Consider the following 18180-nt stretch of genomic DNA (forward strand, 5'->3'; position numbering starts at 1 on the left):
CAGGTAGCAGGGCCTGGTTTGCCTGCGTCTGCAGGAGCTGTCTAGCTAGGTCAATTGTACGTTCCCGGTTTACGATGAATTCCCTTCTCAGGGCGGTGGTTTCTTGTCGTGCAGCGTGCACTTCAGCCCGTAACTCCCTCAACAACTGGGCTAGCTGGTCTGTGGAATTCATGGCGCCTGGGTGGAGGTTCAGGAGAGGCTTTGTGTTCTGTTACGCTCACCTTGTCTCCGCGAGGGTGTCGAATGCGAGCGAGGTCAGTTGGTCTGTTCCAGCGTGGTTGTACTCCACTCCCTAGACTGGTCTGCTCTGGTGCACTTTTCTGTTCTTGGATTGGCCTCAGGTCAGCTCCTGATGAGAAATAGAAGAAACATAAGGGGGCTGGCGCCTTTACCGGTGGACCCTTCCCTTGCGTCCCCAGATATGGTTTCTTGTTACCCTATGTTGTGACTGCTCACCTTAGAGATTTTAATGATGTGCTCTCCTTCCTGCTCGTCTTGGCAGGCGTGCAATGTTCTTTTGGATAGAGTTGCTCCACTGATCCAGTGCAATGTTTTGGATCGAGTTGCTCCACTGATCAGGCGCAATTGGTGAGTCTTTCTTTGTCCAATAAGTGTTTGGTGTTGCTTCCATGCACTTTGGTAATCTGTTTTCCTAATGTTCTTGCAATTTGAGTGCAATTAGGATCACTGTTCGTTAATCCCTGTTCCCTTGTTTTCTCTAATGTACCTTACGTATAATACCAATGTCTCTTCTCCTCCAACAGGTTCCGGACGTCGGATGATGTGTAAAAAGCAAGAGCACAGATGGAACTGCTGCATGAAGCGTCGGACACTGTGAAGAGGTATGTATGCTGCGGTCGCATGAGAGCGCGTTGCTCGCGAGTTCTTTCTCACTGGACTAACCTTGTATGCTTTTCTTTCTCTCTTTCACCATAGGCGCGACGGCTGTGCAGAAAAAGGAGCGGAACGTCGGAGACGATGCCGGAGGCTGAATCAGCTGTAGTGCGAGATGGAGAATAATGCAGGTCCGCTGCAGGCACTGAGGCTCACAGGGTAAGTGTTCAGGTAAGCAAGAGTCTTCACGTGCTTGTAGATTGCTGGAATTCTTTCTGTGCATCGGATTTCAGCAGAGAGCGTTCGGCTGCCATGGGAAGTTTAACGCGAAGCGACTGGCAAAGCCTGGGCAGGGTTTATATAGCCAGGCCCAGCCACACCCAAGATCTTGGAGCACGTTCTGCTGGCCACGCCCATACTTGCCATACCCATTCCTGAGGCAGCAATTAAAGATGTTCAGGCCCGTTGGCAGCCTGTGTTGGTTTTGTCTAACAGGCTTCTGAATCCTTCACCATGAGCCCAGTGCCAATGACGCCAGGACAGGTTCCAGGTGGCCCTCTCTTGATCTCCCCGGGTTTTAATCCAGGCGGGGTGCTTTTTATGCCCCAAAATCCCTAGTGAAGTCCCGAGTGATGGGTTGCAGTGTCTCTCGGTGGTACTGGTCATGACAGCGTAACAGCTTTCTTATCCCCAAGGATTTCTTCTACAAAATGCTTATCTTGTTGTACCCTCTGAGTTTCTATTTGAAAATGCTCTGCTGCCTTGACGAGCACTTCATTTAGGAGGGGTTGGTTGTCAAAGGGCGAGTCCATGACCGGGGATCCTTATCAACAGGTGAGTATATGGGATACATATTTGCCTCAGGGTCAACCTCAGGGTCCTCATCATCCCCGTAATAAGGATCTGCTGCATCATCCCCGTAATAAGGGTCTGTAGCCTCTTGAATAGAGAGGTCTTCATGGTCGGAGTACGGGTCATAGAGATCAATGACTGTGCTGTGCACTGGATTCTCGGGGCAAGACCTCTTAGTAGGAGGTTGAGCAGGTGCAATAGGGGTCTGCGACCCAGAGGGTGTTGTGGTGGGGGGGGGGGAGTGGAAACTTTGAAAATAGGCAGGGTCCTTTTCATAGAAGCTGGCCATGAAGGACATCCTCCTCCTGACCCCGTCTATATCCTCAGCCGACCATTGTGCTAAACTAGGGATGACTAATGGTTGGGAAGGAATCCCTAAATCTTCATTTGTTGGAGGAAGTAATAAGGGTTCTTTGGGCCTAGCCTCTTGAGGTCTTTCCTTATGAGGGGTAGGCCTAGCCTCCTGAGATTTCTCCCTAAGAGGTGTTTTAGAGGACGACATCTTGGGCTCTTTATATAGAATAGATGTTCATTTGGTGTTTTCATATTTATTTCATGGCTAGAAACAAGATTGTTTTGTAATAGCTCTGTTCACAACTGTCTTTTTAGCTAAAGTGTTTGACAATTATTCTAAGAGTGGCCGTGAGTGCAGAACTCCCAGATGATGATGTTTCAGTCATCTGAAAGGTTCCACAAACTGCAGACAGCCAATTGTTTCTCCTCGCATTTGCAAATGGCAACACCCACTGACTTGCATCATGCTGTTTAATAATGACAGCTGCTACTAATCTTTCCGGCTTGTTTTCCATCAGTTCTCCTATTGTCAAATGACCTAATAATTCATTAAATTGGTAAAAACTTCCATTTTAACACCGGGGAGTTGGGATACCTAGCACTTCACTACGCTTTCGTAAAAAACCTTTGCATGTTTTCTCCATATTTGTTTGACTCATAGCATCTGTGTCTTTATGTTTTAATTTTCAAATATTTACAATTGTTTCCACTATAGATATTTAAATACACATAACATGATTCCTGAAAACTACATTACAATGTTGCCAATAAATATACTACAAAGACAATCAAGTACCTAGACAAATTGTTGCCTTACCTCAGCCACACAACGTAAATAGTTCCCATGCAGATAGTAACCCTGTTTGGCGGCTAAGTCATCCATGCTCCACGCCTGATCGGAGTAGCTGTCATGCTCTTCCATAACATACTTTCCAGACATTGTTACTGGAGGAAGAGTGAGGCTGGCCGACGGTGGAATTGTTGACATATCTGTAGAGGAAACTTTTGATGTGAAGTGCAGCCTGTGATTTGGCAGCTCAAAGTTAAATCTTGTTTGTGCACCTGCATTTTAGATGGAGACAAAGAGAAAGAATCTTTGTGAGAAAAAGAGGTTCAACTTATTTATATTTAAAGTAGTCTGAGCAGTGCAACACATCACAATGGCTGTCAACAGTTTTTGGCATTAGTTCTCCCTCACTAATTGTTTGGACGGAATTCTGTTTTTCTTGTACCAAACTTTATGGGTCCCCCAAACTGTGTGGTGGCTTACATGGTTATTAAACATTATTTATATGACGGGGAGATCTTCTGAACTGCCTCTGCAAAACAATGGCTGATTAAACGTGGGTCGCTCGCCTAAGTGGTAACAAGTGGGGCAGAGTATGGAAATACTCCAGATGAGCAGTTTTGAGGGGCCTAGAGTGGAACTTTGGTTGATAGTTCCATGAGCTAGACATCAAGTGATCATCAGTATCTCTTTTTGTCGTAGGTAGAACACAGTAATACCAGAATCGCTATGCCGCCGGCATGAATGAATAGAGATAAAAAGACCTAATCATTGTAAGTAGTGTCATTTTTACCATCTGTCGTTTCACATTCATGTGCAGTGTGAGCATTTTAAGCGAGTTGTAAGCACAGATACGGCAGCACCAAATTATCTCGTATGGTTTCTTTGCAGGCTCAATTCCTTTGTTAAGGTGGTCTGCATTAAACTTGAGTTAGTGGTTGTAATATTTAACTCACATGGCCATCCTATTACTGTTATGGCTCCTATGTAAAGACACCCGGCACTTTTTGTAAGTAAATAAATATATAGAAAACTGTCCTGAAAAAGGCAACCCGTACTTAATGAGAGTCACCAAAGCCGGTTGACATCATCATAGGGATGTTAATAAATGTCTTATTGCATCCTATAAGTGGCTAGATCATAGGGGAATTGCTTTGATCTTGCAGAAGATTTTTGAGAAGTGTCCTCATAAATGGCCAGCCTTCCACTGGTTTGAGAGACACTGGGGCTAGCAGGACAGTGGTGGACAGGACCCTGCTCAGGCAAGAGGACTTTGTAGGTGCTCCTCTGAGAACCACCAGGTTTGCTGGTGCACCTCCCAAACATTCTCCTGTAACCCTAGTCACCATTCAGATTGATGATAAGACAGCAAAGCTTCCTGTCCTGGTTCAGGACAATGTACCTGCCACCATTTTGTTGGGGAATGACTTAGTAGAGAGGGGGTAAATCTCAGATGGGTTTCCCATGACTGCTGCGGCAGTCACTAGGTCACAGAGGGGGTGATGCAGGCTTGTTCTTAAGTACAGTGAATCCTCAAAGCCCCCACAAAGGAATGTCCACACACTATGTTCGGTGATAACACAGCTTCTTTATATAAAATAAGATTCAGTTTTTTATATATATATATATATATATATATGGGATACATTACTCACCGTAATCGTATTTCTGATGCTTGTATCTGCTTAGATTCACATGCTGTGCATAGGCCGACATCTAGTGGAAGCTGCGGAGTATTACAGTTTGTTTTTCGAAAGTCGAAAATGGGCGTCGACACAGGCGTGCCAGTAATACTATCCCTAGTGTGACGTCCACTGTACCCAAGATCCCTCACGCGTGTAGGATCCTCAGATTGTATTTTTTCTGACATGAGGAAGCATGAGGAGTAGCGTGAGTACAGATAATCCAAGCAGATAGACAGAAAAGGTAAGACTACAAGCAATCATGCGCCTTCTCTCGGAGGGGAGGAAGGGTGGGTCGCATGTGAATCTAAGCAGATACAAGCATCAGAAATACGATTACGGTGAGTAATGTATCCCTTCTGAGGCTTGTGGAATCTGCTTAGATCACATGCTGTGCATAGATTAGCGAGCAGTACCAGAAGAAGGAGGTGGGATGTGAGAAGGGTCATGAGCAAACAGGTGTCTTAGAACCGCTTGTCCCACTTGTGTATCTGTCTTGGAATGAGTGTCAATGCAGTAATGCTGAGTAAAAGTGTGAATAGAGCTCCAAGTAGCCGCTTTGCAAATGGTGTCGAGGGGAACATTTGCAATGAAAGCCAGAGTGGCACCAATGCCTCTAGTAGAGTGGGCCCTTGGCGTAAAAGGCAGAGTCTTGTCAGAAAGAGAGTAACACAGCTGTATACAGTTGATAATCCACTTCGAGATAGCGCCCTTAGAGACGCGATCCCCCTCTCTGCCTGTAGCTACGGAGACAAACAGTTGATCTGTTTTCCTTAGCGGTCTGGTTTTATTTACATAGTATAGGACCGCCCTACGCACATCTAGGGTGTGTAGTTTCACCTCAGCCGAGCTTTGCGGGTTCTGGAAGAAAGCCGGAAGCTCGATGGACTGGTTTACATGGAACTTGGATATGAATTTAGGTGAGAACCTAGGGTGTGTGCGTAAAACCAGTTTGTCCTTGTGGATAGTAAAGAAAGGATCCTGCACTGACAGAGCCTGAATTTCACTGACCCTTCTTATGGAGGTAATGGCTACTAAGAAGGCCGTTTTATAAGTCAGGTGTTTGAGACTACTTTTATGCATGGGTTCGAATGGGGGTCCCATGAGCTTAGCTAGCACCACGTTGAGGTCCCATCCTGGCGGTGGGTTCGAAATAGGAGGGTGAAGTCTCTTTACTCCTTCCATGAAGGCTTTAACCACTGGTACTTTCCACCACGAGACCTTGTTATGGGATGTGGTGTAAGCCGAGAGGGCTGCCAGGTGTACTTTCAGCGAGTTAAAAACCAACCCTGCATCCAGCAGGTGGAGCATGTATGTCACAACGTTGGAAGGAGTGCAATCAACCGGGTTGATTTGTTTATTCTGGCACCAGATAACGAATCTTTTCCACTTATCAAAGTAACAGTGCCTTGTATTTGGTTTCCTGGACTCCTTTAGAATGTCCATACACCTCTGTGGTAATTTGAGATGTCCAAACTCTATGACTTCAGGAGCCATGCTGCTAGGTTCATAGAGTTGGGTTCCTGATGCACTGTTTGACCCTGTTGCTGGGATAGTAGGTTGTACCAGGCTGGGAGTCTGATGGGTTCGCACACCGCCATCCTGCGTAGGTGTGGAAACCATGGTTGTCTCGCCCACATGGGAGCAACTAGGATGAGCGTCATAGATTCCTTGTTCATGTTGTACACCACCTTCCTGATGAGAGGAGTTGGTGGAAAAGCGTACGCAAACATCCCTGACCAGTTCATCCACAGGGCATTCCCTTGGGAGTCCGGCTGGGGGAACCTGGATGCAAATCCTGGGCATTGTTTGTTTTCGCTTGTGGCGAATAGGTCTATAGTGGGGAAACCCCACTGAGAGAAGAGATCTTCTACTACGTCTCTGTGAAGGACCCATTCGTGTTCTTCCGGGAGGGAGTTTCTGCTTAGAGCATCCGCTAGGGAATTGAGCTCCCCTGGAACATGTTGCGATGACAGGAAGATGTTCCGTCTGAGTGCCCATATCCATATTTTCTGGGCAAGCTTGGACAGATTTGGCGAACGAGTCCCCCCTTGCTTGTTCAGATAGAACATGGCTGTCGTGCTGTCCGTCCTGATCTGCACCGACAAGTTCAGTAGATGGGGCTCGAACGCCCTTAGCGCTCGGAATACTGCCAGAAGCTCTAGCAGATTGATGTGGTTCTTGGCTACTGAGTGAGACCAGAGACCCTGAGCTGTGTGGTGGAGATGGTGAGCTCCCCACCCAGTCAGGCATGCATCTGTAGTCACCACGGCTTGTACTTCGGGATCGTAAAAGGGTTTCCCCTTTGCGAGATTCTCTCTTGTCCACCAGTGTAGGCTCTGTACGAGTGTTGGCGAAACGACCACTAGATCGTCCCAATGACCACTTGCCTGAGACCACTGTTTCGCCAACCATTCCTGCATGGGACGCATGCGCAGACGCGCGTGGGGGACCAGGTAAATGCATGACGCCATCATGCCCAGTAACCGCATAGCTTTGCGTACTGTTATCTGTTGACCTGACTGATAATGCGGAATTTGCAGAAGTATATTCCGAATTCTCTCTTCCGAAGGGAAGGTCAATCCTTTCTGAGTATCTAGGATAGCTCCTAGAAACTGTTTTGAGGTGCTTGGCACCAGACTTGACTTTTTCTCGTTGATGGAGAAGCCTAATTCGTGGAGGAGGTCGATAGTCCTCTGAATGTTTGACCTGCAAATTCCTGGGGTTTCCCCCGTTATGAGCCAGTCGTCCAGATAAGGGTACACCGGGATTGCTTCCCTGCGTAGGTGTGCAGCCGCCACCGCCAGTACCTTGGTGAATACCCTTGGTGCTGAAGCTATCCCGAAGGGCAGTACCTTGAATTGGTAGTGGCGACTGTCCACCTTGAAGCGCAAGTACTTTTTGTGCGCTGGGAGCATGGAAATATGAAAATAAGCATCTTTCATATCCAAGGTTGCCATGTAATCCCCCTTTTTTAGGAGGGGGATTACCTCTTGTAGCGTGGTCATACGGAATTTTTGGGGCTTGACATATTTGTTGGCAGGCCGTAAGTCCAATACTGGGCGCATTGTCAAATCTTTCTTTGGCACAAGGAAGTAAGTTGAATAGATACCCTTGTTTACCTGGTGTCCTGGGACGAGTTCTATCGCGTCCTTTTCTAGCAGAATGGCGATCTCCTCGAGAAGGATCCTTTGATGTTCTAGGGAGTGCACTCTTTGTCGTGGAGGATGATTCCGGGGACGCTGCAGTAGTTCTATACAATATCCTGCGGATACTGTTGACAGCACCCATCTGTCTGAGGTGATCCCTTCCCAAGCCTGGGTGAAGGTGGAAATGCGTCCCCCTACTGGGGTTGCGTGGCAAGGGACCCTGAACTGAGCGTCACTGTTTTGGTGGAGGCGTGCCCCCGCCCTTGTTGGGGCTGCCTCTGCCTCTTCCACGACCTCTCTTGTTACCCCTGCCGTAACTCTGGGTAGACTGCTGGTTGTTATTCCATTGTGTACCTTGTCCCTGGGCATAGTTGCCTCTTTGTGAATTTTGGCCGCGTGGGCGACGAAAATTATTGTTCCCCCTCTGGTTAGGGGGTTTGTTGGTAAGCTGGCCAAGGGATTTGAGAGTCTCATATTCATCTTTGGCATTTTTAAGTGCGTCTTCGACCGCTTTCCCAAACAATAGGTCGGGTTCCACTGGCTTGTCTATTAAAGAAGCCTGGGTTTCTGTCTTGAATCCCGACTGCCGTAACCACGCATGTCTCTTGATAACAGTACCTTCTGCTATCAATCTCCCTGCGTTGTCAGCGGCGTCGAAAGTTGCTTTTAAAATGCAACCAGACACGGCTCTCCCCTCTGCCGAGATCCGAGCCAGCTGGCCCTTTAGCGGTTCTGGAGCAGAGGCAATGAGCGCCGCGACTTCTTCCCATTGATGGCAATTGTAGCTAGCCAACAGGGTGGTGGAATTCGCAATCCTTGCTTGGTAGGCGGACGTTGAGGCTACCTTTCTGCCAAACCCGTAAAGTTTTTTGCTCTCCTTGTCGGGAGGAGCTTCTGATGAAGATAAGGGCGTGCCAGCCCTCTTTCTAGTGTTGGTCACCACTAGGGAATCTGGTTTAAGATGTCCCTTTATATACAGAGGGTCAGACTGGGCTGCCCGGAAAATCTTTTCAATTCTGGGGTTGACAGCTCTGGTGAGGTTAGGATTCACCAGGGAAGGATCTATTCTTCGTTGGATGGATTTGAGGATAGGGATGGTCTGAGCGACCGGTCTTCTCTCTCCTACAAACTCCTCCGCGAAGTCCCTTTCCTCCTGTACACCGTGGGTGTCGATGTGGAAGTGTTCCGCTGCTCGAGCGAGAACCTCGTTAAGGAGGGGCTGGTTATCAACTGGAGAGTCAGTAACTGGGGCTTCGCTTTGTACTGGGGAATCTACTCTGTAAATTTCCTGCTCATCTTCTCCCTCCTCCAGGTCCTCATCCTCTGCATAGTAATCTGTCCCGGTTTGTTCTTCCATAAATGCAAACTCCTGGTCCTCTTCAGGGAAAACTTGTCCCTGATAACTGGGGAGTGGAGTAGAATATGGAGTGGAGTAAGGCTGAACCTTGAAGGGTTCAGGTCTTTCGACCCGGGGCTCTTTACTTAGCGGGATAGGATCGGAGGAGCCTGAGGGTGTGGCCCCTTGAGGGTTATATGAAAGAAAGTGTTCTGGGTTCTTATCATAAAAATCAGCCAAGGAAGACATCCTAGACATAACCCTGTCTATGTCCTCACTGGACCATTCCCTGGAACAGGGTATTACTTTAGCAGGTGATTTATTTTCAAGGGTAGACTTGTGTTTGCTTGTCTGCTTAGGCTTTACAGGGGTGGAAGGCTGTGCTTTCCGCTGTTTCCCCCCTTCTCCGTGCGTGGAAAAATGTTTTCCCTGTCCCTTGGGGGCCCCAGAGACTTTCGACGCCTGGCGTCGAGGGTCTGGAGAGGTATCTGTGTGCTTCGGGCGTGGGGCCTCACTGATGTTAACCGCGGTCTCGGTATCTTGGAGCGCGGCCTGGGGGTGGAAGTCGTCTTCGTCTCCCGACGATCGAACTTCCGTTAGTGTGTGTAGCGAGGCACTCTTGGCAAGAGTGGATGATTGCCTTGCGTCGTGAGGCGATCTCGATCGAGAGCGCCCAGAGGACACCGAGTCGGACCGTTCTTTTTGTGCCTCTTTCCGGGAAGTCGACTTCGTCGAGGTCCGGTTGGTCTTAGTGTGTTTAGTGTGTGTTAGGTGTGTAGCGCTTGCGTCGCCGGGGGTCTTCCCCATAGCCGCCCTGCCGGACGACCTTCCGAGGTCGGGGACCTGCGCTCGTCGGCTGTCTTTCGACGCCGTAATGCCCTCGCCGTCCGAAAGTACGGCGTCGCTGCCATCGCTGAAGGCGCCCTCCGCTGCCATGGCCTCCTGCCTGGCGTGGTGGGCCCAACGCTTTGTCGAACGGTCCTTAAGTGTCTTAGGTTTAAACCTACTACACGCTCTGCAGTTCGCTTCGGGGTGATCCCTCGGCAAGCAGAGATTGCACGTGGCGTGCCTGTCGACCCAAGGGTATTTGCGATTGCACTTGGGGCAGAATTGAAAAGGGGTACCCTCCATACGCACCTTAAGGCAGCGGGCTGCTAAGTGTAGGAATATATATAAATGTAACTATATATCAAGAGTGAAGAGTATGTACCACCCCCCACTCTCCCTACTTGTAAGGGCCGAGGCCAGCGGCCTACTAGGCCCGGGCCGAGGCCAGCGGCCTACCGAGGCCCAGATCCGTCGTGCAGCAGTCGACGGTCGATGACTTCTCCAGCCGTCGTCGAGGTTGAGGGTCGACGTTGGGGTGGGGAAGGGAATGAATAAGAATTAAAATTATAATAACAGCAAAAGTATGGCTAAGGCCAGGGAACTCCGCAAGATGCTTCCGACCAGTATGGCGGAAAAAAACAATCTGAGGATCCTACACGCGTGAGGGATCTTGGGTACAGTGGACGTCACACTAGGGATAGTATTACTGGCACGCCTGTGTCGACGCCCATTTTCGACTTTCGAAAAACAAACTGTAATACTCCGCAGCTTCCACTAGATGTCGGCCTATGCACAGCATGTGATCTAAGCAGATTCCACAAGCCTCAGAAATATATATATATATATATATATATATATACATACATATATATACACACACACTTAAATAATAACACTTTGTACCTGCAAATACGTATTCAAAGAATGGTAAATATATACACACAATACTTACATTCAGTTATAGATGCACTAACTGAAGATGGTTTTAAATAGGGCATGTGAATTCTTAAGTGAGGTGTATCAGCATAGAATAGGGAAGAAAGGCAGGTTAGTTGTTAACAGTGACAGAATGCTTTCTTTAGACTAGATATACAATTGTGTGAAAAGATCCCCCCACCCCCATCCTGGGCAACCTGTAATTGGAAAGTTAGGGAGCAACTGATCTTGTCTTTTACAGCCCATTTCATTCATGTTCAATAACCTTCTGCTTTCTTTTAAAAGGTTCTACTGCCACAAAGTACCAGGGGCGCCACAGGAGAATAGGATCCAAGACGAATCGGGGACCCCTGGACGACTCCTGAGGCTAGAAGATGCTCTCCCTCGTCACAGGACCTTTGGTGCCTTTGCCAGGCGAAGTGGCAGAGTTTCTCAGTTTCACTCAATGATTCTCTCCAAAGATGGACCCCCCCCTAGGAAGAAGGAGCCACTGGGATGTTGAGTCTGCAAGAAGATTGGAAACAAAGCCTTTCTGAAGTGCAGCAGTTTGGCTCTTCTTGGTGCTCTCCTTTTTGGTCGACAATTTCTCAGACTGTAGAAGTGCTGGGAAAATGAAACTTGCTGTGGGCTCCTTACAGGCTGGGCAGATAAGAGTAGGACCCCTGGGACCCTTCGATGACTTCTGGCGGTGACGGGTGCATAGGTCACTTTTGGTGTTGGGTTTCGGATTTACACGATTGTCTGACTTTCGGTACTTCGGTGCTGCAGCCGCAGCACGGACCTCTGGACGGTTTCTGGCGACCTAGACTCGACCACGAGTGGACCTCGGACCCTTTCCAAGTCTGGACCCTTGGGATGTCCTCTGTTAACTTCTAGTGGCCGGAAACCCACTGGCAGACCTTCCTCAGGCACCCTGTGACTCTGGGCTCTCTGCTGCGGGACAAAGTGGTCAGTGATGATGGTGAGGATGTCCTTTGAAATGTTCTTAGGCAGTTTTGAACTTTCACAGCTCCGGGTGTCCAGCAGCACTATGCCAGGGTACCCCTTCTTCTGGGCGGTAGACAGCAACGGCTTCCAGCGGTCACGAAACGCACCTCCGAACCCTGGGTGACACCAATGGACTTCTTTGACTCAAGTTGTCCGGGCACTGCTCTTCAGGACTCACAAATACCCCTTCTCCGGACGACAGGCACACAGGACTGGCTTCCAGGATACTTCAGATGAAGAGCAGCAGTTTGCACAATGGTCGCTTATAGCTCAGGGAGAGGTCTCCTTCGCAGGTCCTCTCTGGATCAGTCCTCGAGAGACATGACAGCTTTCGAATTACATTGAAGAGATTGCAGCAGCAGACTTCTCCTCCAGCTGGGCTTCAAGGAACAACTTCTTCTCGCTTCAGCTTCGACTTCAGCTTCTGAACAAAGTGAAAGGTCCCCAGATATACACATATGTCGCTCATTCACTCTGCAGACAGCCAATCAGGGTCATAGGCATTGAGGCCATTCTATCCACCCAGACACCCATAACAAAAAATGTGGATTGGCAATAGTACCCAGCCTTTCAGCACACTACACTGCATTCAAGTCAGTTTAAGTCAGGGCTATCTCATTCACTGTGTCACACACACAGAAACCAGACACCCACAACAGAGAGTGTGAGTTCACTTCAGACTCCATTCATACAGGTCCCACCCCTAGGGTGTACCCACAACACCTGGGAAGGCTTCAGTCAGTCTGACAGGAGTCAGCACTATAGACTTGCATGGTATTTCCACCCAACAGCCAGTCAGGAGGAAGGGACAGAGTCTGGCTTCCCAGGACTTTGGGAACCAAGGTAAAAAGCAATAAAAACCAAGAGGCCACAGTGGCCATCTTACCTTTGTGTAGGAATCCATTGATTCCTATGGCACGGCCTGGGTGTCCCAGAAATGAAGGACACTCAAAGCCACTGCCAACCAAGGCACCAATACTTAGGGTTTCCTTCCCCAAGCTCAATTTGTAAATATAACACAAAAAGAAGTATCATGAAGCTTTATCTGTAGACTGGTTTTTCACAAGACTTTACAACTCAGGGCTCCCTTCTCCAAGTCTGATGTTCACCATCGGCTGTTTTCCTTCTTTCACAGCAACAAACTTCCTTGTTAGCTTTTAGAGGCTCCCTAGTCTTGGCACAGTTTTATTACACATGTCCACCCACTACAGGTCACGCAACCAGGAACTTCCAGGTTTCTTTCAAAGTTCAATAGTTTAATCAACAGGTAGTTTCTTAAACCACAGCTTCACCACTTCATCACATCTGTTGTTTCTTAATCTGGATTCCACTTTATTTTAATGTTTCTAGCATTCATATAAGTAGTTCAGTTTGCCACAGATGTTGCTTTCACTTATAAGTGTGGCTTTCCCTTAATAAAGTATACCTTTGCTTGTTTCTTTCACTTCAGTATTTAATACGGGTTACTGTTGCTTAAATAAATGCCTCCTTGCTTGTTTCATTCAACGCAATAAGATACCTTTTACTTATTTCACTCAGTTCAGTAATTCAATATAAGTAACATGGGTAACTTTTACTTGTTTCATTCATTTCGGTATTCAATGGAAGTAACTTTCATTCATTTCTTTCATTTTGTTATGCATGTGCTGTAAGTTCATTTTATTCCATATGCCACTACTATGTTCACAGGTTTTTGGAGCTCCCCGGTGAGTAAAGTGTCCCAGACACTTACCCGGGCATTGCCGCTCCTCCACATGGCTTCTCCCCCACCAAATGCCTGTTTGCCGGGCACTCCTTGCAATACTCTCTGGCGATCGTGCTGGGCCTCACTTGCGCGATCTGATAGCTCCAGCTGTTTGCCTTTTCTGCAGGGGCTTCTCTGAATTGCACTATTCCTCCGGCAGGCTCCCCAGGGACACAGCAGGTGTTCTGACGTCTTGGTTTCTCCTGCACGGCCCCCTTTTCCACTGCTCTCCTCTTCCAACTTTCTTTGCAGCTTCATGGTTTCACCCATCATACACCTGTGGTCTAATAATGGACTGCAGTTGTGATCCATCAATTACTGTTGCCTGACTCATTAGTAGCACATGCCTGAACTTCATGCATCTTCTTCGTCCCTGTATCAAAATGGTGAGAGGTGGTAATCTTTTCTACTCTCAGTTGCTTCTTCTTCGTCTCAGTACTTGAATGTATTTTAAAGGAGGGGGATGACATGGAACACTTTTATAATGGCCAATAGAGGTCAGGGGGATGTTAGATTGGCTATCATGAGGGTAAAGGGGATACCATGATGTGTTACTAAGTATCTTATCCCTACTCTTTCTCTCCCTCTGTTTAACATGTCTGGTTTGACAATGTCTTTCTTTTTAATAACACATTTTATTGTTTTAACATTAACAAACAACCCATACCAATACACATGCACATTACCCAGGTGATCACACATTGGTACATCATCAGTAGTTTTGGTCTGCCATATACCATCAATTATTGCCACACATATTCAGTCCATGACATGGTTGTCCACTGGGTTCCTCAGTGGAACATTGTCAATTTAACCTCTTCCCATTTCCCCCATATTTTATAGGCCTTGCCGGGGCAACCTCTGGCTGCGTATACCCATTTCTCCATCGCTATGCATGCGTCTACATCAGTTACCCATTGTTCATATTGTGGGACTACATCTGAGCCCCATAATTGTGCAACATTTCTTTTCACTAGGCCCGTGGCCGTTGGAATTACAATTTTTCAAAATGTGTCATTTCTTCCTCTTCTTCAACCCCCAATAGTATTAGCTTGGGATTTCTAGGGATGGTGCGACCTATGACCGTAGAGAGTCTTTCACAGCATCGTTGCCAGTATTGTTGTATGTGGGGGCATTCCCATAGGATATGATAGAAGGTACCCTCCTCTCTGTGACAATGTAGTCAGATGGGATCTGTAATTTTGCCCCATCGGTATAGTGCCACCCGTGGATAGTACACTCTATGTAATACTTTGAATTGTATCAGCGTGATCCTAGCTGATATGAAAGTTTCTCTGGGGTACATCAGGATTATGGTCCAGTCTTCAGGCAATATTGGACCAGCATCTCTTGCCCATTTAAATTTTAGACTGCAAAGTTCTGGTGTAGCAAAGGATGAAATTACGTTATACATGACCAAGGTGGTTTTAACATCTACTCGATCTAGGACGATGCTTCTTTCTAGAGGCGTGCATTTGGGCATGTTAGCAAGCTCTGGCAAGTGTTTTTGGATAGCATGTTTCAAGTGTGTGTAGCGCTAATGCTCCGTCACAGGGAGATTAAATCTACTTGTTAGTTCCTCAAAGGGTACAAGTCTGCCTTCCTTAATTACATCATTGGTTTTCTTTATTCAAGCCGTCTCCCAATTTGGCCACTTCGGGAGTTTATTTACTTCAGGCAGATTTTTATTCTTCCATAGAGTTTGTACTGGAGTGATTTTGCCATCCCACCCTATGTGTTTGCGTGTTTCCACCCAAATTAGTGTTGTGTGGGTCATCATGGTGTGGGGAGGGCTTACCGTCTGGTAGAGACTTTCCAGCAGGGATATTCCCTGTTGTGTAGCCGTTTCCACTCGGATATGCAGTAGTTCTGTATTACTGTGCAGCAAGTCATTTATAACCGCCATTTGGCTAGCCCAATAATATACTTGAAGGTGTGGAAGTCAATACCTCCTTCCCATATGGAGCGTTGAAGGGTGCGCAAGGCCACCCCTTGGGTGTTCTCCTCCCCTCAGTAGCTTTGTAAGTGCTCTGTCAGTTTTACGGAACTCAACTGTATGGATGTGTAATGGGGCATTTTGTAGGATATATAAGAAGCGAGGGAGGGTCAGCATTTTAAACAGTGCTGCTCGCCCTAATAGGGTCAATGGCAGTGAGATCCAGTGTCTCACGTCTTCTGTGAATCTGGTCATGATCGGATATAGGTTTTTTGATACATAGTCCTCTAGATTGATTGTAATCTGTATTCCTAAATATCGGAAGTGCTCTGTTACGACTCGGTACGGACAATTATCTAGAGCTACATTATCTGTGCCCATAATTGGGAAAGGGATTGATTTACCCCAGTTTACCTTTAGTCCACTAAACAGGCCGTATGTTTCCAATATGTGAGTCACTATGGGCCAGGCGTCAGCCGGACTCCCCAGGTATATCAATAGATCGTCAGCGTATAGGGAGACCCTATCTTCCCAATTATGAGCCCAGCGAAAACCGGTGCATGATTGCGCGCTTCTCAGCATCACCGCTAAAAGTTTGATCACCAGTGCAAATAGCATTGCCGACAGGGGGGGCAACCTTGCCTTGTCCCTTTACCTAGTTTGATGCAATGTGATGGCCATCCATTAACCCTAAATTCTGCCTCTGGGGAGTGATAGAGGAGTTGTACCCATTCTATAAATTGTTCTTCAAAGCGCATACGGCACATTATCACCCACAGTGCCTTCCAATAAACAGAATCAAATGCCTTTTCAAAGTCGATCGCTAACTCTCGAGTGCCAAGCAAAGTCTTCTAATATTCATCCATGTGGATCTTTTAGGCATAAAGCCACATTGATCGGATGGATCAAGGACGTTATCACTCTTTGCAGTCTGTTGGCATGTATCTTTGCTAGAATTTTAGTTTCGCTATTTATGAGAGAAATCGGCCTGTAGGAGCTACTTACATTTGTCTTAGGTATCACTATTATGCTGGCCTCACATAGATCAACAGGTAATATTCCTTTCTCTTTCGAGTGCAGGAACAAGTTAAGTGGGTGTACAGTTATTTCGCTTCCTCCTATTTTTTTCCATACCTCAATTGGGAATCCGTTTGGCCCAGGGGTTTTCCCAGTTTGAAGTGGCGATATGGCGGTCGCTATTTCCTCTTCCGTAATGTTTTCTTCAGGACAAGACCTCTGGGTCTCATTCAGCGTGGGGAGAGTGATTTCATCTAATATTGTGATGTCTATGGGGGCATCAGGGGCCCTATACAGTTCCTCATAATAGGATGCACAGCTCTCTGCAATGTCTTTATCCATTGAGACTGACTATTTGTTCTGATGTGATATTTCTAACCTCATTATATCCCCTATCTCTTCGTTCCAACCATGCTAACAGCTTACCAGCTTTGTCACCGGTTTCGTACAACCTTGCTCTCATTCCCCTATGTGCTTGTTTAGCACAATCTAGTGCTATGTTTTGTAGTCGCTTCTGTGCTAAGGTTAGAGCTCTATTTGCTTCAGGTGTGCTATTGTTTACGTAGTGCCTTTCGGAGCTCTGTACTTCTCGTTCAGCGTCTTCCATAGCCTTATGATGTGATTTCTTATGATCTGATGTCCAAGCAATTATCACCCCTCTAAGGACTGGATTGTAGGCTTCCCAGAGTATTCCGGGATCTTCTACCGATCCTGTGTTTAGCTCAAAGTACGTGGATGTAGCGGTTTGTATTTGCTCTACTAAGTCCGGGAACCCCAAGTAATAATTATTAAGGCGCCATAGCTGGGGGGGTGGAGGGCCGAGGCCTTTCTGTCTCAATGTTCATCAGGAGAGGGGAATGGTCCGAGATGCCTTGGGGGAGCAGTATTGCATCGGTTGCCTTATGGTCGTCAGTTGCGGGTAGGAAGTAGTCTAATCTAGAGAGTGAGACATGTGCTCCCGAATGGTATGAGCATTCTCGGGAGTTTGGGTGTAGATCTCGCCACACATCTTTTAATCCCAAAGCAGAAGTGAAGGTGGCCAGTTTGGTGTGAGTTGCGGGGTTTCTCCCTCTTGAGTGTGTACGGTCCATTTCTGTGCTCATAACTTCATTGAAGTCTCCCCCTACTACCCAAATAGCTGCCGCATTGCTGGCCAGTATAGGTGTGACGTCCTCTATTAAGGCCGAAATGAGTGCCGGCGGTTAGTAGATCGCCAAAACAACAAGAGTTTGGTCCCACACCATACCCTTCAAGTACACAAATCGTCCCCCTGTGTCACATTGGAGATCATAAGTGGAAGTCTCTTATGTACTAGAATCAGCACACCTCTCGAACCCATGGAAAAACCTGCATGTATTGCTATGCGGTAATTGGTTCTTTTGAAGACATTGCATGTTGTGCCCACCAGGTGAGTTGCCGTAAGGAAAACTATTTCAGGTGTGTGTCTATTGAGAAACTGTGTCACCAGGTGTCTTTTAATACTACTACCCAAACCATTGACATTCCATCTCAGGAATTTTAGATGTCTAACGTTATTTCTATATGAGGGCATACACGCGTGTGTAGAAATCGTGTCCATTGTGTTGTAGCCCATGGGTATGTTGCATTGTACAGTGCTTTCCGCTTTATGGATCGTTGACATACGACGTATGTAATGTGGACAATAGACCCATGCACAGTATAGCTGAAAAACTTTCCCTCCCCCTTCCCCATACTTCACCCCAACCTGAAGCATCTGTCGCCCGAACCAGAACTTAAACAAATTAACAATCAACAAAGCACACGATAGTCCTAGCTA

The 18180-nt window shown here is 47.2% G+C and overlaps 1 protein-coding gene across 11 annotated transcripts in view; it reads right to left on the reverse strand.

Annotated features, from left to right (window-relative positions):
• Window positions 1-18180, reverse strand: part of BLTP1 (bridge-like lipid transfer protein family member 1) — a 2946455-nt gene that overhangs the window by 793747 nt on the left and 2134528 nt on the right. For all 11 annotated transcript variants that reach the window (XM_069631149.1, XM_069631145.1, XM_069631146.1 and 8 more), the window contains one exon: window positions 2798-3042. In XM_069631149.1, the coding sequence (XP_069487250.1) occupies window positions 2798-3042 (245 nt within the window). The remainder of the gene's footprint in view (window positions 1-2797; window positions 3043-18180) is intronic.

This window comes from Ambystoma mexicanum, chromosome 6q, assembly GCF_040938575.1.
Source record: "Ambystoma mexicanum isolate Mex_15411 chromosome 6q, UKY_AmexF1_1, whole genome shotgun sequence".
NCBI lineage: Eukaryota > Metazoa > Chordata > Amphibia > Caudata > Ambystomatidae > Ambystoma > Ambystoma mexicanum.